A 19385-nucleotide genomic window follows, 5' to 3' on the forward strand; every position below is an offset into this window, starting at 1 on the left:
GTTTCCATAATGGCACGAACTCTTTGCCCATGAGATTTTAGGCTGTTGTTTCAGTTACTGAATGCACAAAATGGTTGTGTAAAGGTGACATTAAAAATCTTTATTTTGGTTTGGTCAGTACAGGCAAGGTAATATTAGAGTCACAGAGTCATATGCATAAACAATGTACAACAGTTTGAAAACTGAGCAACGGCACACAAGTCTTTAACGTTCAGCCATCTAAAGAAGGAAAAATCAGCCATGAACAAATGTTTTTACTGAAGAAAGCAACTGTGTTTAACACTGAAACTACCAGAGGACTCTAATAGTCCAGCCTGTGGTATAGCTAGGTCACTGGGCAAACTTTGGCAGCCAAACCCACACAGTACCATGGAAGATTGTTGATGTCTAGGTAAGATGAAAACATGGGTAGGAATGCCATTACACAGCAAAGGTTTTGGGTACACGTTGTACAGATATCATTTTTGTGAAATTTCCAAGTTTTAAATTAGTTCAGCTTTTTATTACCTTACATAAAAATAATCTAAACAAATGTAAATTTTTCTTTACAACTTTCAACGCAATTATCTGTTAAAACATCCAGATTGGCAGAGGTATTACAGTAAGCAACAATGAAAAACAAAAAACTCAAAAGGCAAAAAAAGTATGACAAAATATGCACTGAACAGTATTAGTTCTGAAATTAAAGGATGTATAAAAAAGAAAACAAAAAAAAAACATTTTCTTATTTTTACAAAACAGAGCCCTGCATATTCGCTCCAGAATCCAAGCCATTTTGAATGTGACGGGAGCTTACAGTTCGGCTGCCTTTCCCACTCCTCGGTTTCTCCTCTTGAGAGTCATGATTGGAGTCTGTGTCATTAGAGTTGTGGGTGAGAGAGTTCTCACTTCCAGTGGGCGAGTCTACACTCTCATAACCAGTACTGAGTGGATTCATATAGCTGCTTCCCCCTCTACCAGTTCTCTCCTCCGAGTGGTTTGACAACTTGCCCTCATTCACTGGAGATGCAGGAAAGTCACCTTCTGCATTGCTACTCTCTCTATAAAGCCCTGTAGAGCTGTGAGTTCTCTGGTGAGAAGAACCTCCATTGCTTGGTCCATTTGACAAGCGACTGCAATCCTTGCCACTAGATTCCCCTTCTTCCTTGGGCTCTGCTTGAGTCCTGATAGCTGAATTTTGAGATTGCTGCTGTTGCAACTGAGAGAGCTGTTGACGGGATTCCTTCAGCTGCTGTTGTAGGAGCAAAATAGTGCTCTGCATTCCCTCAACCTCTTCATCTAATTGAATAATGAAGTCATTCAGTTCTGTATTACAGAAAACAAAGGGCATAAGATTAAAAAGGAGTACTTTTTAAAAGGAAAAGAAAATAAACAAAACACAGTTATGCCAACCCTTTAAACAAAATCTAAACTACTTTTTGAACAAGGGATAAGATGGAATATGGTTTAGTAATGTACAAAGCATTGCACTTCACATTTGTTCATCATTGTTTAACTGCTTTATTACAAGTTTGGCATTAATGTCCCACCTGTCATTACATTCCAATTGTGCAAACCTTTTTTTTTTAAATGACCTTAGTCATCTAGAAAATGCCATGTAATGCAGCTGGACTAACACTATCTGAAATTCTCCTACTGTCCTCCTCATCATCTTGGTCTTGAATTGTATTGTGATTGTAATGTATACAAAGGCTCTGTATTCAATGGTAATAAATACATTTCACAATATAACTGGGTAACAAATATAAATATAGCTTTATTGGGGTGGCTACAGATGAGATTTAAAGACATCAACTCTGATATACCGAATATGGTCTGGATATTAACATCAAACAGATAAACATCCTGTATCACCAGCTAAGTTGATTTAAAACAAAAATTGATCTATTAGCTGCAGCTGTCAAAAGCAGCAAATTACAATGCATAATTAGCACTCTTATTTAATTTTACACAGGAGTTGCATAAGTTCAGCAGAAGGTAGTAAAAAGTTTAAAAAAACAAACTTATTTAACCCTCTTATTATCACTAACCAGCCATTAGGGTTTTTCAAATTTTTCATTTTAGAAATACTGATAGCATGTTTTTTTTCTGGTGTTTTAAAATTACATTTAAATTAATTAACTTCACCATGCTTTGTACCAGAAACATCATTTTGGATCAAGATACAGGGTACAAGTTGCAGAATGCATTTGTAAAGTAATTATCACCGGTCAAACTGGAAAAAAATATATATATTAAAAAATTGGATTTTCGTACTCATATAAATCTATTGGAAGTTAATTGAGAGACACAGGATTCATAGACAATTGGGTTATATTGTCACCTACAGGAGGATTTGGACACTGGCAAGCAAAAAAAAACAAACAGTGACCAGTGTGATATACCGTATTTTGCGGTCCATAAGACGCACCGGACCATAGGACGCAGGGAGGTCAGGCGCGCCTTATGGAGCACTCGAGACTGTAGCTTCTGACACAGCTTCTATGACAGAAGCTGTGACAGAAGCTGCAGTTAGTGACCGCTGAGACAGGTGGCGCTGTGATTACAGCGCCACGGTCTCAGTGATGACACAGAGCAGGCGAAGAACGTCTATTCTTCGTCTGCTCTATGGTTATCTCGATCGTCGCCGCTGCTCGGTTTTAATACGAGTGATCTCATTAGATCACTCGTAATAAACGAGCAGTGGCTCCTGCTGCTGAACTCGATCGCCGCCGCCGCTCGGCTTTAATACGAGTGATCTCCTTAGATCACTCGTATTAAACGCGCAGTGGCTCCTACTACTCGCCCGGCGCCCGAAACTGCATGTCTCGGGCGTCGGGATTCGCTCCTTAAGACGCAGGCACTTTCCCCCCCTCCTTTTGGGGGGGAAAAAAGTGCGTCTTATGGAGCGAAAAATACGGTAATCCCTCCTAGTCCCAGCATGACTCCATTTTGTAACAAGCAGTGCCAAGAGCAAGACCAGAAACACGGAGGGGTGTCCTGTGTCCCTCAATGAAGTTCCTTTGCCCAAAGCTAGCATCAGATAAGGCCTAAACATCCACCTGGTAAAACCTAGAGAACAGGTGAACAGAAGACAACGTGGCAGCCTTGCAAATCTGGGCAACAGTCGCTGGGATGCGGAAAAAAGCCCACTCACAGATCTAGCAGAGTGTGCCTTAACAGGAGAGAGTGGAACCTGATGCTTAAGTGCATTTACATTTTGCTGCCAAACTGGGATAACACATAGTATAAATGTATGTGAATAGCGACATGTAAAAATTATAAAAATAGCTATTAACCTTTTTTATTGTCTAAACATTTCTACCTAGCAATCCCTGTATGTAATGTTGAGGGGTCTAGGGAGTTATTGTTTGCCATAATTAAACCAAACTAGATTTGAACTGTCCTAGCAAAGGGTTTAATATCTCAAGGCTTGGATAGTAAACTGCTCAAAAAAATTAAAGGAACACTTTGAAAACACATCAGATCTCAATGGGGAACAATATCATGCTGGATATCTACTGTATACTGGACTGGGTAATGTGTTAGGAACGAAAGGATGCCACATTGTTTGATAGAAATGAAAAATTATCAACCTACAGAGGGCTGAATTCAAAGACAACCCAAAAATCAAAGTGACCAAATGATGCAGCAGGCTAGTCCATTGTGCTGAAATGTCATTGCAGCAACTCAAAATGGTACTCAGTTTGTATGGCCCCCATGTGCTTGCATGGATGCCCGACAACGTCGGGGCGTGCTTCTAATGAGACAACGGATGGTGTCCTGGGGTATCGCCTCCCAGATCTGGGCATCAATGAGCTCTTAGACTGAGGTGCAACCTGGCGGCGTCGGAAGGACAGAGACAATGTCCCAGAGGTGTTCTATTGGATTCAGGTCAGGCGAGCGTGGGGGCCATTCAATTGTATAATTTCCTTCATACTCAAGGAACTGGCTGCATACTCTCGCCACATGAGGCCGGACATTGTCATGCACCAGGAGGAACCCAGGACCCACTGCACCAGCGTAGGGTCTGACAATGGGTCCAAGGATTTCATCCCGATACCTAATGGCAGTCAGGGTGCTATGGTCTAGCCTGTGGTGGTCAGTGCGTCCCCCACATGGATATGCCTCCCCAGACCATCACTAGACCACCACCAAACCGGTCATGCTGAACAATGTTACAGGCAGCATAACGTTCTCCATGGCTTCTTCAGACCCTTTCACGTCTGTCACATGAGCTCAGGGTGAACCTGCTTTCATCTGTGAAAAGCACAGGGAGCCAGTGGTGGACCTGCCAATTCTGGTGTTCAAAGGCAAATGCCAATCGACCTCCATGGTGCCGGGCAGTGAGCACAGGGCCCACTAGAGGACGTTTGGTCAGAGACATTCACACCAGTGGCCTGCTGGAGATCATTTTGTAGGGCTCTGGCAGTGTTCATCCTGTTCCTCCTTGCACAAAGGAGCAGATACCGGTCCTGTTGATGGGTTAAGGACCTTCTACGGTCCTGTCCAGCTCTCCTGGAATCTCCTCTATGCTCTTGAGACACTGCAAACCTTCTGGCAATGGCATGTATTGATGTGCCATCCTGAAGGAGTTGGCATGCCTGTGCAACCTCTATAGGGTCCAGGTATCACCTCATGCTACCAAGTAGTGACACTGACTCTAGCCAAATGCAAAACAAGTGGTCAGAAAAGATGAGTAGGGAAAAAAAGGTCAGGTCAGTGGCCTCCACCTGTGTTGGAAGCTAAAATAATTGACATCTATGATACATCTTTGATGGAAAGGTTCCTTAATATCGTGAGCTGCCCGTGCTGTTTGATATGCAAATGAAGACCATCAAAGGGTTCTTGGGGCTGGACACTGATCAAAGGAGATCTGCTGGACTGTCATGTCCTGGGGCAAGCCCGACCCCCTGCTGGTATTTACTGCCCTCACCTGTGTCAGCAAGGCATATATGCTGGGATGGGGGCAGGGGCATATGATGGAACCTTCTTCCTGTGTGACACTAACCTAGCTGACAAGCAAGACCTTTGGACAAGACAAGTCTTTCTGAACTCTGCAATCAAGAATGTGATTCGCTGAGACCTGCTGGAGAGGCGTGTCCGAAGAACAGAGAAAAACCCATGGCTTGTGTGAATGAGAGAGAGAGAATGGTGTAGCTAGCTGTAGGATCCTTAACCTCAATTCCTATCCCCAATTCCCCTTTCAAATTCCCTTAATTGTAATATGTATGTATATCCCTATTTGTAAATAAACCCGACACTTATTTAAGATTCAGTTGTTCATCAGTAATTTAAGGGCACCCCCAAATCAGAGCACATTCTACAACCTGTAAAACCATTCCTGGTTTGGAGGTCATCTCATTGTTGCCCATCTAGTGCACCTGTTAATTTGATTAACACCAAAGCAGCTGAAACCGATTAACAACCCCCTCTGCTACTTAACTGACCAATATCCCAGGAGTTTTATTGACTTGATGCTATACTCTGATTACAAAGTGTTCCTTTAATTTGTTTGAGCAGTTGTGCATTGGCATACATTGTATGCCAATGCACTTTATCAGTTTGCAAGCTATTTTAAACAATTTTAAAGTGCAATAGATGGTTTTTTTGTTTTGTTTAGGTATGGTGTGTGAACGGGAACACAAACCTATAGTCTGGGTTTCTAAAATTTGACAGCAAAAGTTGAACTACTTTACCTCCATAAGCTTGAATGATGATTGACTGAGCCACCTAGAAATGGTGGAATGAGAAGGAAGCTCCCCCTTGGGGAATTATCAGGGATAACTAAGAGAGTCAATCCTAATGGAAGTAGTGGCTGAAGGGAAATCATCTGTAGTACTTGGGCAGGACAGAGATGGAAACACAATGTCCTGGTTGAGGTGAAATGCAGAAGCCACCTTGGGAAAGAAGGAGAGGCTTAAGGCCTAATACAATTCTGTTCTTGGGTAAGATCAGAAAAGGTTCTTTTCAGGACAAAAGCTAACAATTCAGACACATGCCTGGCAGTGATGAGGGAACGCAGCCTTGTGTGTAAGTGAATAGGGGAATAGCCATTGATCGTACTTAGAGCCAATTGCTGATCCAATCCAGATTGTAAAAATAAAAGCCTCATCATACAAAATATTTTCTGAAATGCAAATGTATTTTCTCACAAGAGAAGTATGCCTTGTGTGATGGTAGACCTTCCGGGATGTGGGCTTCCTGGTTTTAACACTGTGGAGATCAGAGAGGCCTGAGCTTCAACAGCCATTCTGTAAAGGCCAATGACTGTGAAAGCAGGATGCCAAACTGTTCCTTGAGACAGAAGATCCAGTTGATTGGGAAGAGACCATGACGCATCTATCCAACACGAGAGCTGGATTCCGAAGCCACTGGGTCAGAGACAGCTTCGTCATTCGTGTTAGGCAAATTGGTTTGCCTAGAGACTGGAACATGCTGCAGGGCCCAGTGCCTGAAGGTCACAATCCAGGCAGGCCATGCAATCATTACAGTACAGTTGGGTCCAGGAACAGCCTCAAAAGCCAAGTAGCTGAGTATACACCAACCCGGATAACTGCATAAAAAAGGAGCTAAAGCAAGTTGTAGATAAAATCTTGGCTGAAGAAAAAAAAAAAAAAGAAAAAGATCTTAAAATATAAAAAAGGTGGAAAAAAATGGTTCTCTCAGTAAAGAAACAACATCCAACCTACAAAAAAACTAGAGAAAAAAAAAAAAAGAGTTGCATGCTGGCAAATGAGTGAGGGTATACCAGGGTGGTCACTCTTTGTTTGTCAATGTTAATCATTAGTAAAGTTATTGCCAAAGTAATAAGCCCTGTAGCTGAAATAGCTCTAGCGCTTAACTGGTTAAAGGTGGCCAAACATAGGCAAATAATTGTATACATAGAGCATTTGCCATTCTGCTCAAGGGCCTGTGTCGTCATACGTTTAAGAAGCCCTCTGTGCCCCCATTAGCATCCAGGGAGACTATCTCCAGTGACTAGATATCACACTAATCTGGCTGCCATAAAAAAGGCATAGCAGAGCCTTTTGAGATAGAACCTGGAAGGCTATCCGTTTAAAGTTTATAAAGAGATCTGTGACCAAAAGGCAGACACCATGGGGCATGCCCACAAAATGCATTGCATACTGTAGTACCCCTGGTTGCACCACAACATCGGTCCGAGGCATCCAGAAATATTCTCTTAAGGGTGGTAGGGCATATGGACCAGTGTCAATATTTTATAACTCTTCTCCTGAGTAACCGTGACAATGTTCAGTTTATGAGTCAATGTGAAATTTTTTTGCCCAATTAACTGGGGTGAGAGTACATTGTAGGTTTTGTTTCTAGACCGAGAGATAATGACAGGAGGAGACAATCTGATCTAAAAGAAAACCATATTTGGGAAACTACATGCAAGGGTGCTCAGGACTGAAGGCAAAAACATTCAAAAGGGGGTTGGTAAATACGCGACCTGTCTTGTATATATGTTTATATGTATTATATGAGCTATCCGATGTTTTTTTCATCTTTGTCCTTTTTTTTTTGCTCTGTCTTGTCTAAAAAAAAAAATTTCAATAAAATATTAAATGGAAAAGGGTTGGTTCCCTAAACACAGTGCCTGGCACAGCAAGGCAACTAACAATACCCCACAGCTGAAAGTACTGGCAAGGGCACAAACCCTCCACCATATCAGAAATAGGGCTTGATCGACCATCACCGGAGTGTCTTCCCTAGATGGGAAAGGCCACCCTTTGTCCATCATAGAAAGGAGGTCACAACGATTCCCGACAGAAAGGCAGGACAGCTCAAAATGGGGGACAATGGTCCTATATAGGAAGAAAGAGGCTTTTTCTGGAAATGTGAATCTCAAAAGGCCAAGTGGAAAGGACGATCCTGAGGGAAAACCCATGGCAAATGTCAAAAGTGGAACTGCTGATAAACAAATCCTCCAACTCCAACCACAGCTCGTCTCTGGCATGAAAGATTCAGTCAGATAATAGAGGCCTAGTGGTAGAGTTCCAAGCAAAGAAGACCAAACCCCCGGATTGTTTTTGACAGACTAGAATATTGTAGTGGATAAGGGGGGGTAGAATGCGACAACAGGTAGCGCCAAAACACTGACTGTAGCTTACAAAAGTAGGCTTTAGGGAGAGATAGGCAGTGTCTGAAAAATGTAAAGAAAACATGGTAAAACATCCATTTTGAGCAACAGGGGGACCAAACCACCAGTAGATGAGCCTTCCAATTTAAGTACCGTCTCCCGTAGAAAAAAAAAAGAAAAAAATTACGTTTTGGCACTGGATGAAACAGCTGTATGTGCACAGTACAACATAGTATGTAAAACAGATTACATAAACAAATGCACATTTGTTTAATATCTAAAGAAATTTAGTGTACTAAAGCAACGCCTCTTTCGTTATGCTTTAGAAAATCTAATGTAAAGCTATCAATTTCCACTAAATATTGAGAAAAGTTTAGAAACTTTAGTAACTTGCGTTCCATGGAAGAGAGGGTGTTTTAATGCCAGGCACTGCTTCAACAGAAGACTGCACAACACAAATTAAAATCTAAAATTACACATTTCATGCATTAAATAACCCTTACCATCCTGGCTGCTTTTAAGCTCCTCACTATACTTTTTCTGTAAAGCCAACTCTGCCTCAAGCTGAGCAATGCGACCCTGGGACAGCTGTCTCCCCAGCTCCTGATTCTCCTGGATAAGCATTCGACACTTCGCCATTAATTTTTTGCCTGTTTGGCTGTAAAGGAAAGAGTTTCTTTGTCAAAACATGGAGATGTTACCTTATACATGTTGTTGAATGAGAGAAGAGAGTTTAACATGCAAATTAGTACAAACAAGACGTTTCATACTGAAATAATTTCCATGTAAAAAGGTTAAGGTTCAATTCTAAAATTTAGGACTGCATTATTTATAATGAAAAAAAACACAACATCACAATAAAATGACAAGCTTTTGTAGAGTGATAAATGCCAATGCAACACGAGTTAACACCAATATTACATTACTAAAAGCATGTCTTGAACAGGATTAAAGTTCATTACTGGAAGTCTTAGAACTTAACTTAGAGTAGCAAAAGAGCTGCAAGTAGTTCAAACCATTGAGAAAAGATTTACAACTATATTCATTTTAGAATATATGTCAAAAGAATTCTTCAGTAAAGATAACTAGAAAGCAAAGCAGAAGAAAGCTGTACAGTCATAGCTATACCGACCTCCTTGCTGTACATTCTAAATTATGATCTCACAAAACTCAGTAGAGAGCACAGCGATACCATTAGCTCAATGGTTGCAGTCCATGCGCCATTTACTTTCTTTTCCTGTTATTCTGAAAGAATTTGTCGCTTCAAAAAAATTGTGGCCTCACAGATCTCCATTGCAGTGACTAATTCATTCAGACAATTTGAGAAAATACTCTTTACCTTTACGAGCCTCAAAACATACAATTCAGAATTTGAAACAAAGGCAACAGATGATTCTTCAGTATAGTAATTCTTGAACTAAGGAGACCTGCATTATTCATTATTAAATCACCTAAACAACTAAAGGTACAAGGAATAGTGGCTTCAGAGGAACCAAAACACCACATCAAACACTGAATATATCTATCTATAACACACACCTATATATATAATCATGCTAAATATCATTGTGGGTTAGCACTGAAGGACTAAAAAGGTGCCCATACACTGCAATTATCGCAAGATAATCGCGGGAAATCCCGCCATCGTACGATAATCGCAAAGTGTATGGCAGGCGTGCAACCGTTTTTACTGTCTTTTGTCTAAGGAGCATGTTCGAAAACCAGCCGAAAATCTTAAGATTTTCGTCTGGTTTGTGGCATGCTTGGGAGACAAATGCCGAACAGGCTGGTGTGCACACGCGCACACTGCCCGTTCAGCATTGCGGTCATCGGAAGGCCGCCCCTCAGCGTGGCGGGCTTGCAATGATCGCAAGTACGATCTGCCTATCCAAGATGGGCAGATCGTACGTTTTTTAAATTACTTTACAACCATCGCAAGACAAAGTATTTTTTCAAAATAAATGAAAGACACAGGGAAGCAGATTTGTGAACACTAAGCACTGTGCAACCACAAAGATAATAGCTGCTGCCATCACTTTTTTTGGCAGGTTTGTATAGAAGAAAAATAAATAAATACAGTAGTCAACAACCTCAAAATGATTACCTGCCTGTCATCAATACTTTGAATCTCACTGGCAACATGCTTGTTTCAGGTCTGCGATTTAAACATCACATCTGCTTACCTATCAGATCACCATGAATGACAAACACATTTTCAAACACTGGCCACCCGCATATTTTCTAATGCAGGATTGCTTACATTTTAATGAACCCTTTAATAAACCTTCAGATACAACGGGGACCAGCTGCCCTCTATTTTTAGCGTGGTTGCATTAAATATGTTTACAATTAATCACCCTTAGGCCCCGTTCCCACTGCGCGATATGCAAATCGCGCGTTTGTCGCGCGATTTGCCACGCGATGTCGCGTTCAAGCTTGCATTGAGCAAGCTTGAATCACGGCTAAATCCGCTCCAAAAAGGGTCCTGCTGTAGCGAAACACAACCCGCGACAGCAGGATCCTTTGGCCCATTGGATTGCATTGGAGCTTGATATCGCGGGAATTACCGCGCGATAAATCGCTCAATGTGAACGGGGTCTTAAAGTGAACCTGTGCCCATCACAAATCTCTGGGCTGGCTTTTCTGCCAAAACGCAGATAATATTGAGAACCTGCAGGCCAGCTTTGTTGTCCTTCAGAGTTCCTGTGAACCCCAGTAACAGCACAGACTTCTATGGTCCCAACTTAGCTCCACCTCTACACCTGGCTAAAGAGGCTACCAGTCATATTGATGGATTAATAGTTACAGTAAAGTATAATTTAAGCCAAATCTTTTCTGTTGGAGAGAGCAGAGCAGTAAAAGGCAACTTACTAGATATAGGTGGGCCTCAAATGCAGCCACTGACATCACCAAACGACTATATAATAATCAGCAAATGTAATGCTACATACAGCGGTCAGAGGCTTCAGACATGCAAGAGGAAATGGAGACTGGGAACATGCATTAAGAGTTATTGGAGAATTGGGACACAGTCATTGGCTGGAGACATGTCATACAAGACTGCTCGAGTTCACTTCTCTTACAGCCCCTTACTTATGACATTAATCAACAGATTCTACATTTGTGCCAGAATTGATACATCTCATCAGGATCTCTTAAAGCAGATCAGATGGAGGGGGGGGGGGGAAGGAAAGAGGAAGGATGGATGGACAGCGCAGAAAAAAGGAAGAGTGCAAAAGAAATAAGCCAGGCCATTTACCCACTAGAAGCCAGTTAAAAGAATAAGGTTCCTTTAGAGATATGCGTAAATACCAAAATGCCGACTTGCATCTACAGGGGCCCCAAAGTAAGTGCGGAGAAGCAGCAGGTTTGGCACCAAGACTGTAGATGATGGTTAAATCCCCTGCCAAGTTTTTCTTTGGCCAACCGAGTCCAATTGGGGAGATTTCACTTTAGGTTCTGTGCTCTACACACAGCAGGAAGTGAGAAGAAATCTCTCAAAGTAAAGGAAATGCCCTTAGACACTTGTCAACAGAAAGTATGCTTTTTGGGAAACTTCCCCTCTATTTTTATTCAGTTGGAAACTCAATATGTTAGATTTTCTTTTTGTCACGGTGATAATGGTCACCTGGACAAATGGGATACATTTCTCCAGCAGGGACAAAAGCAAGAATACAAATCTTGACAGGGGTTCCAACTCCTACCTACTCTATATTAATGGATTCAAATATACTTGAACTGCAAGACGAGGGAGTATCCACAGAAACATGACACAGATTCTGTAACAATGACCATAGAGTTTGTGGTATCCCTGAACGCAATGTAGGACAAGCTGGGTGTGCCTTCTCTATGGTGCAAGTGCCAGCTGGGATTTGTTGCTGGTGGTTATAGTTATGAAAAGCTCCAGATCAGGTGGAACAAGCATTTCATTTTCAGTCCTGAAAAAAAGCATTCAGAAATCGCTGTATTTCCATGTAATATTTTAAATGTTGAATCACATTAACCCCTTCGTGACGGGAGACGTACACTGTACGTCCAGCCACAAAGGGACCAAATGACTTGTCACGTACAACAAAACCTCTATGGATATGAAATATTCCACGCACAAATAAATTCCCAATTCAACAAAAAGAAAAATGGACAAGATTTGGCAAACAGTATGCGAATTTTGATGCATCACTACTTGAAACCAATACTTATCCTCCTTCTGTGGAATTAACACATTAACCCTTTTCGCTGCCGCCGACACATGTCATACATCAGCAGCAGCGCGGCCCTGTAAACAGTTTGTCAGCTTTACACTGGAAGCAATTTGGGCAGGTATAAAACCGCCTGATCGTTTCCATGGGCCGGTAAATGTGTGATCTGTCTTCTAAAAGAACAAATGTCATCACTAAAGTGTTATTACTTGGGTGTCTCACAGGCTCACTATGTGATAGCATTGCAAAAAAAAAATAAAAAAAATAAAGTTCAAGAAAATACGTTTAAAAAACACCTTCAATTTCCCCCAAGTCCTCCATCCCTGCGAACACGCACATACTAATGCAAACAAGTGTCGGGTACGCCTATGTACGAAAATGATTTATGCACCAGATGTTAGATATCGCATACACCAAAATGAGAGCTATAATTCTAGGAACAATATTCACAGTTAAAATCGATGACCTGTACAGGCTTTTAAAGTGTTGCCTATGGAAAATAAGGGGTACTGTATTTTTTCACGAGGCAACAATATTTTAAGCTTGGCATGTTTGGCATTTACTCGGCACAACCTCATATTTTATATGTAAATTGTGTTTTTAGGCACAAAAAGTAGCTTGTTTTTTTTACTGAAATTTTGGGTTTGATAAACCAGTTGAGCTAATATGCAAAGCAAAAAAATTGCAATATATAATTCTGTGGGGTTTTAAGTAATTAGGCCTAAAATGTGGTTGTGTGCAAAAAAGGCTCTTGCAGCAAACGGGTTAAAGTGTAGCTAAAGCCAGGAAGAAAAATACTACTTACTGGACTCTCGCTATCGAGAAATGGCATTGTCACCCTAGGGCATAACTACAGAGACCTCCTGCTCCCCATAAGAGAGGAAGGGTTCTGTAGTGCTCAGAGATGGCTGAAAGCAATGTAACTGATAACAGCCATCACAGGCAGAGAACACAAAGCTATCATCTAAACTGATTTTGGGCAGAATTCGTTTTTTTTTTTGCACTCATTGAACAATTGAACGCTTTCAAATGGTATATTAAATAGACCAAAAGAGGACCAAATAAGGAGGTGCATTTTAAGGGTTCACACACCCTTTAACTGGGCCATAAATGAAAACAAAATAAAAAAAAGAAAGTAATGGTGCTAGGACAGTTTAAAAAGGTTTAAGAAAATTTCTCAATCGGACATTATGGAAACAATAACAATGTTATACTTTCATGCATTAATTCACTTGTTTCAGCAAATTTTTTTCTGCAAATCTTTAAAAAAACTACACCTCGCATTCCCATTTTTTGTACATCTACTACATAGGGCCATTATCCAGAAGAGATATCAAAGAATATGTCATGTAAAATTAGTTTTTAAAGTGACATTAAAAGGAGAACTATGAGGTGAGTGCTTTTCATTCACCTCATAGTTCTAGCCGACCTGTGACAATGAGACTGTCACAGGTCGGCTCAGTAGATCAAGAAGTGAGCGAACACATACCGGCGTTCGCTCACCTTTCGATCCTGTCACGGCTCTCTGCAGTGACAGGGGATGGGCTGGATTCCCCCCTCCCCGATCCGCCAGCGCTGACTGGCGGAACGGACGGGGGAGGGTACAGCTGGCTCTGCCTCTAGATAGGCAGAGCCAGCTGTCACTCACGCAGCTGGGCGGATCTCGACATCGATGTCGGGATCCGCTCCGGCGTCTCAGTATACCGCGAGCTGTAGCTCTCGGTATACTGAGCTCAGGGTAACGGGAGGACGCTAGTTTGTGTCCTCCCGTTACCCTAAGGAGAACTATGGGGAAAAGCCCTGACCCTAGTTCTCCTTTAAACCCTCAGATTTTTTTTTAACATAAAATAGTGTAATGTGTGCCTTACTGTAATCCATGGTTGTTTCCCTTCTCTTTGCTGCTCTTCCTTTTAAATCCGTATCTCTTCTCATGCTAGGACAGAACTTCTGTTTTGCAGCAGACTGCCTTGTCTCTGGAATGGATACATGGTGTCTGTGTGCAGGTTCACAACCTGAGCCAGCACTACAGGAAGAGGCACTCAGCTGCATAGGGAAGTTCTCCCCAAGCATGAGAAGAGAGAAGGATTTAAAAAGGAAGAGCAGCAAAGAGAAGGGAAACAACCATGGATTACAGTAAGGCACACTTTACAGTATTGGTTTATGTTAAAAAAATTGTGTAAACCACAGTAAGGCTTTACACCAAAGCTCAATAAAGTTATGCAGACCACGGAAGACCTGTGCAACTATACAAGTTCAGTTACCATCTCATAGTACAGCTGAAATTTACATACATACATACATACATACATCATTCTAGTTCTAAAGACATATTATAACTCTGTTTGAAACAGACTTCTTAACCCTGGGTTTCTAGTGTTGTAGTAGCAGGAAAATAAAATAGACTAGATAGTACATATTGGCAAACAGGGTTAATTTTAACCAAATTTGCCATTTAGGTTTAGTGTGGACATCATCACCCACAGGACAATAATAAAGATTTCTAACGCATATGGACTGGGCTAAACATCTGGGAGGACACCATAATATCTAGCTACTGGAGTGCTCAGGAAGCCAGTACACCATTAACCATGAAAACACTTTGCAACAATATTTTTTACAATGCATTTTTGTTGCAGATGCCATTCAAATTGGTTCACGGCCATGATGAAGTGTCTACATTTGTCAGTGAAATGTACAAACACTAGCACGTCTTCAATTTTCCCTAGAGATGCACCAGTTCAGCAGCCCTTATAAACAGAAAAATCAGTAAAGGCTTGATTATTCTGTTGTACAACATTAAAATGCCAGAAAAAGCAAAGTTTTGCAATTGAAAGAACAAGCCATGCTTGGCCCTATGCAAGCTCAGTCTTAAAGTGACATTAAACCCTCAGATTTTTTTACATAAACCAATACTGTAATGTGCGCCTTACTGTAATCCATGGTTGTTTCCCTTCTCTTTGCTGCTCTTCCTTTTAAATCAGTATCTCCTCATGCTGGGCAGAAATTCTGTTTTGCAGCAGACTGCCTTGTCTCTGGAATGGATACATGGTGTCTGTGTGTAGGTTCACAACCTGAGCCAGCACTACAGGAAGAGGCACTCAGCTGCAAAAGGGAAGTTCTCTCCCAGCATGAGAAGAGATAAGGATTTAAAAGGAAGAGCAGCAAAGAGAAGGGAAACTACCATGGATTACAGTAAGGCACACATTACAGTATTGGTTTACATTAAAAAATCTGAGGGTTTAATGTCACTTTAAATATTAGAACTTGAAATCGGCTTGCTGAATAAATGTTTATATTAGACCTCAAATTTAGAGTTACTTTGAGCAGGGAGGAGTTCAGTCTGAACCTGAAGTCTTCCAAAACACAGAAGAATGCTCCTTCTGTTGCTGACCATTCAATTGCGGACAGGGGATTCCCCACCCGCATGTAAGCAAAAGATGTGGGGTGCAATGACCCAATATTGCCATGTGGCCATATAGGATAAAAAGGACATCCGCACAAGCATCCCCCTTTATGTGCAGCTGCGGGGTGGGCAATGCCCAGGCCCACAGCTGATTTGGTGGGGGTCCCATGGCACTCCCTTATTCGGAGGTCAGGTTCGGAACGGATTTGGTCCAACCCCAAGTGCATTCCTGTGTGTGACAACTGCCTGACCTCAAACAACTGCCTGACCTCACACTGTCTCCCAGCAACAATAAGTGCTCAACAGCATACAATAACAAAAGTTCCATAGTTAAGGACACTGCAAACTACCATGAGTTGCTCTGACACTACTATACATCAGAACGTCCCATACTGCGAGAAAAGGCTTTTGGCTAGGCAGGGAATGTGAGATTTTAGTAAAGCTTTCACTTATAATGATCAAGCTGAAGAGTCAGATCCTGGCTAAGTAGAGCTAAAGGCAATGGCAAATGTACACTCTTAAGTAAGCTGGCACAATTCTAATTTATTACTGACGGTTGAAATTTTGCCATAACTCCAGTGAGGACTATCTCACTATGAAGTTTAAGCTAAAAACCCACCACACACTTCATTGAAGAACCCCTAGTTCCCCAAAAATGTGCATCAAACATCTTATTTTACTGTAAACCAGTCACACAACAAAGCAATTCAAGCCAATCATAAGTTACCTTCAGTGAGAACATAAATGTCAAGATGACCAGTAGATCCAGAGATATCAGTAGATGCAATTATATGCAGGTCTTCAACTTTTCTGCACCAGTCAAGCCACCCACCACATTAAAAAGAGCAAATACAGAAAAGCAAGTCCAAACAGATGATGCAAAGTTAAACTCCCGAGTTAAACATGTATCTTTAGATGTCTAGATCTACAGACATTTGACATGTGGTTTTCAATGTAGGCAACCTTCCTTTTAGCGAGGTAAACCTTTCCTAATATGCAACATTTTATTTTTGAGCTGGCAGATAAAGCTCTAGTTTCTTTTTTTATGGGAAAATTTTGTTACCTTTCGGCTGTGCTAAACTAAGCACGTTTGCAGAGGTCAATAGCTCATTTCTAGTCACACACCTCAGACCCATGTCTGAATAAGAAGCCGAGCCTCAAGCAAGCTATATCTGCAATGTTGTCTCTAGCCAACTCCTACAGCCGAGAATCTTTTTGCCCTGTATGTTAATGTTTATATACATTTTTATTTTACAAATATATTCTTTGTATTCTTATAGCTTTGTTCTAAGTGTAATAGCTCAGGGTTTTGACTGATTTTTTTTATTTAGTGCCATTACCATTTGCAAGAGCATGCATACAAATTAAGTGGATATTACAAATTGCATTGAAATAATGTATTCTTTGTATGCAATCCTGCCACTAGCCTAGAAAAGGGTCCATAAAATTAAATTCAACATACTGATTACTATCACTGCAAGCCTATGAGCAACAAATTCAGACAGTGGAAAGACTGAAGTTCCCTCTAACAAGATTACAGAAAACCAACCTTGTCCATCTTCCCTCAGAACCAAAACATTACATGTAATCTACCCAGTTCAGTGAGCTCCTGGAACTGCTGTTGAACATGTTGTTGTGAACGCTTTGATCAGATTTTCCACCAAACTACATTTGTGTAGGGCCCCTCTACCAGATTACATAGGTAACATACATTGCATAGTAAATATTGGTAAACCGCAGCAAAAACCATATTCTATGAAACAACATTTACGCCATTTCTCCCGAGAGTTAGGATTCAAAGTTCAAGCAGTTCTATGCTTACACTCCAGGACAGATCGGTTCTCCTGCACATACGATCTGCAATGCCGATCTGAGAAAGCTTTGGAATTCTTCACCTTTTGCCAGTCACATATTCCACCACCGAAAAACTGGGCGGGATACCGTTAAAATGTGACCATGTCACAGGTCACACATTCTAACGCAGTCACAAACTTTGATAGAACACCGGAATGCAGTGGTGTGAACGATCACCGCCCATGACAAGGCCAATTGCCTTGTCTTGCGCTCAGACTGCACTGGAAAAAATGACCAGCACAGCCTGAACTGGCCCTCAATCCATAAATGCTGAGAATAGCTTATGAATCCAGATATGTATTGCAAATTATAACTCCCGCTCACCAATGGAAAAGGGACTGTGGAGCTAGGCTGCAGGATGTTTTAGTGGACCTAAACAGCAGGCCCCCTTCCCAACCATAAATGCCGACAGTCTGATACAGGGTTGCTTCAGCCTCCACCTCATTGACCGTTTTGCTTCTTTGCCACAGCTGAGTGTTGGTTGTGTAGGGAGCAAAGGTTCTGGTTGAAGGCCTTTGCCAGAGCATCAAATCAGTGGCCTCATCCTCACACAGAACCCAACCCCAGCACAGTTATGGAGCTAGTAAATGGGCAACGAAGCGAAAGCTTCAAAGATACTGCAGCTTTTGGTCCACAACTTTCATGGTTCATATTTGCCCTGCCTAGAAATGGGCATCCTTACATTTCAACAGCGGTAGTGGCCAGTATTCACACAATACAAAGTTTGGGTTTAGGAGATACCTGGGTGAGTTGAAGAAGATCAAGTGAGCATGTAAGATACAAAGGCAAGCACAAAAGGATCACTAAGGAGGCTTTCTTTTTTAACGTATATTATCTGCAAGACCATGCATTGTTATATTAGCCATAATAAACTGACATCAGAAGGTTTGCAGTCTCAGCGCTGGTCATCTGCTATCATTAGAAGAGGCCCACTTAATAATGTGTTCTTAAAAAAAGCAGATGGAGCTGCACACTAGAAGTCATTTAAAAGGTACTTCTAAACAATACTTGTATAAACGTGGAGAGTATTATGAAGCATATTGAAGTAATACAAATGAGAAATTATTTTCAAGTTATTTCAGAAACACATCTGGCAGTCACCAATGAAAAACACCATTAGTACAGGTATATAATCTATCACAAAACTTTAGGGCCCAATATAGAAAATATATAGTTTTGAAAATATCATAAATTGTCTGCTAGTATGGTTACTAGCCAGAGAACCATTTCTAATGTATCTGGTCTCTTAAGGCCCCGTTCCCACTGCGCGATATGCAAGTCGCGCGATTTGCATATTGTGCGATATCGCGAGCAAGCTTGAATCACGGCTAAATCCGCTCCAAAAAGGGTCCTGCTGTAGCGACACACGACAGCAGGACCCTTTGCCCCATTGAAATGCATTGGAGCGCGATAATGTGCCGCAATATCGCGGGAAATACCGCGCGATAAAATCGCTCAATGTGAACGGGGCTTTAGTGGACCAAAATCATGAAGCTCAGGCTCTTTTGCAAGCACTTTATATAAACTTTAAATTAAACATGCGATAAAGAGGTACAGAGGTTGTTATTTATGACCAATAATTCCTACAAATACAAATCCTGGCTTGCATACTCAACCAATGTCTTTAGTACATTCCTGTAAAGGCAAGGAGGAGGGCTGGACAGATTACAGGCAAGAAGACCGGTGCCCTTGCTTTACATAGATGTATCTAGACATCAATTTACAAAGATGTATCTGGAAAGCAATAAAAACACATTTTGGGCAGAATAAGCCAAGGATTATTTAGCTTTACAATGCAAGTCTTTGGGCAAAGTTTACTGCATTTGTGCTCCATAGGAAACAGAACAGAATTAAGTAATTCCAC

The 19385-nt window shown here is 41.4% G+C and overlaps 1 protein-coding gene across 2 annotated transcripts in view; it reads right to left on the reverse strand.

Annotated features, from left to right (window-relative positions):
- Positions 1–256: 256 nt before the first annotated feature.
- Positions 257–19385, reverse strand: part of WTAP (Wilms tumor 1 associated protein) — a 55239-nt gene continuing 36110 nt past the window's right edge. For both annotated transcript variants that reach the window (XM_018565614.1, XM_018565615.1), the window contains 2 exons: positions 8569–8723; positions 257–1305 (listed from right to left, as the gene is read on the reverse strand). In XM_018565614.1, the coding sequence (XP_018421116.1) occupies positions 731–1305; positions 8569–8723 (730 nt within the window). In that variant the 3' untranslated portion in view covers positions 257–730. The remainder of the gene's footprint in view (positions 1306–8568; positions 8724–19385) is intronic.

The sequence above is a fragment of the Nanorana parkeri genome, unplaced genomic scaffold (genome assembly GCF_000935625.1).
Source record: "Nanorana parkeri isolate BGI_ZX_2015 unplaced genomic scaffold, ASM93562v1 scaffold866, whole genome shotgun sequence".
NCBI classification, from domain to species: domain Eukaryota; kingdom Metazoa; phylum Chordata; class Amphibia; order Anura; family Dicroglossidae; genus Nanorana; species Nanorana parkeri.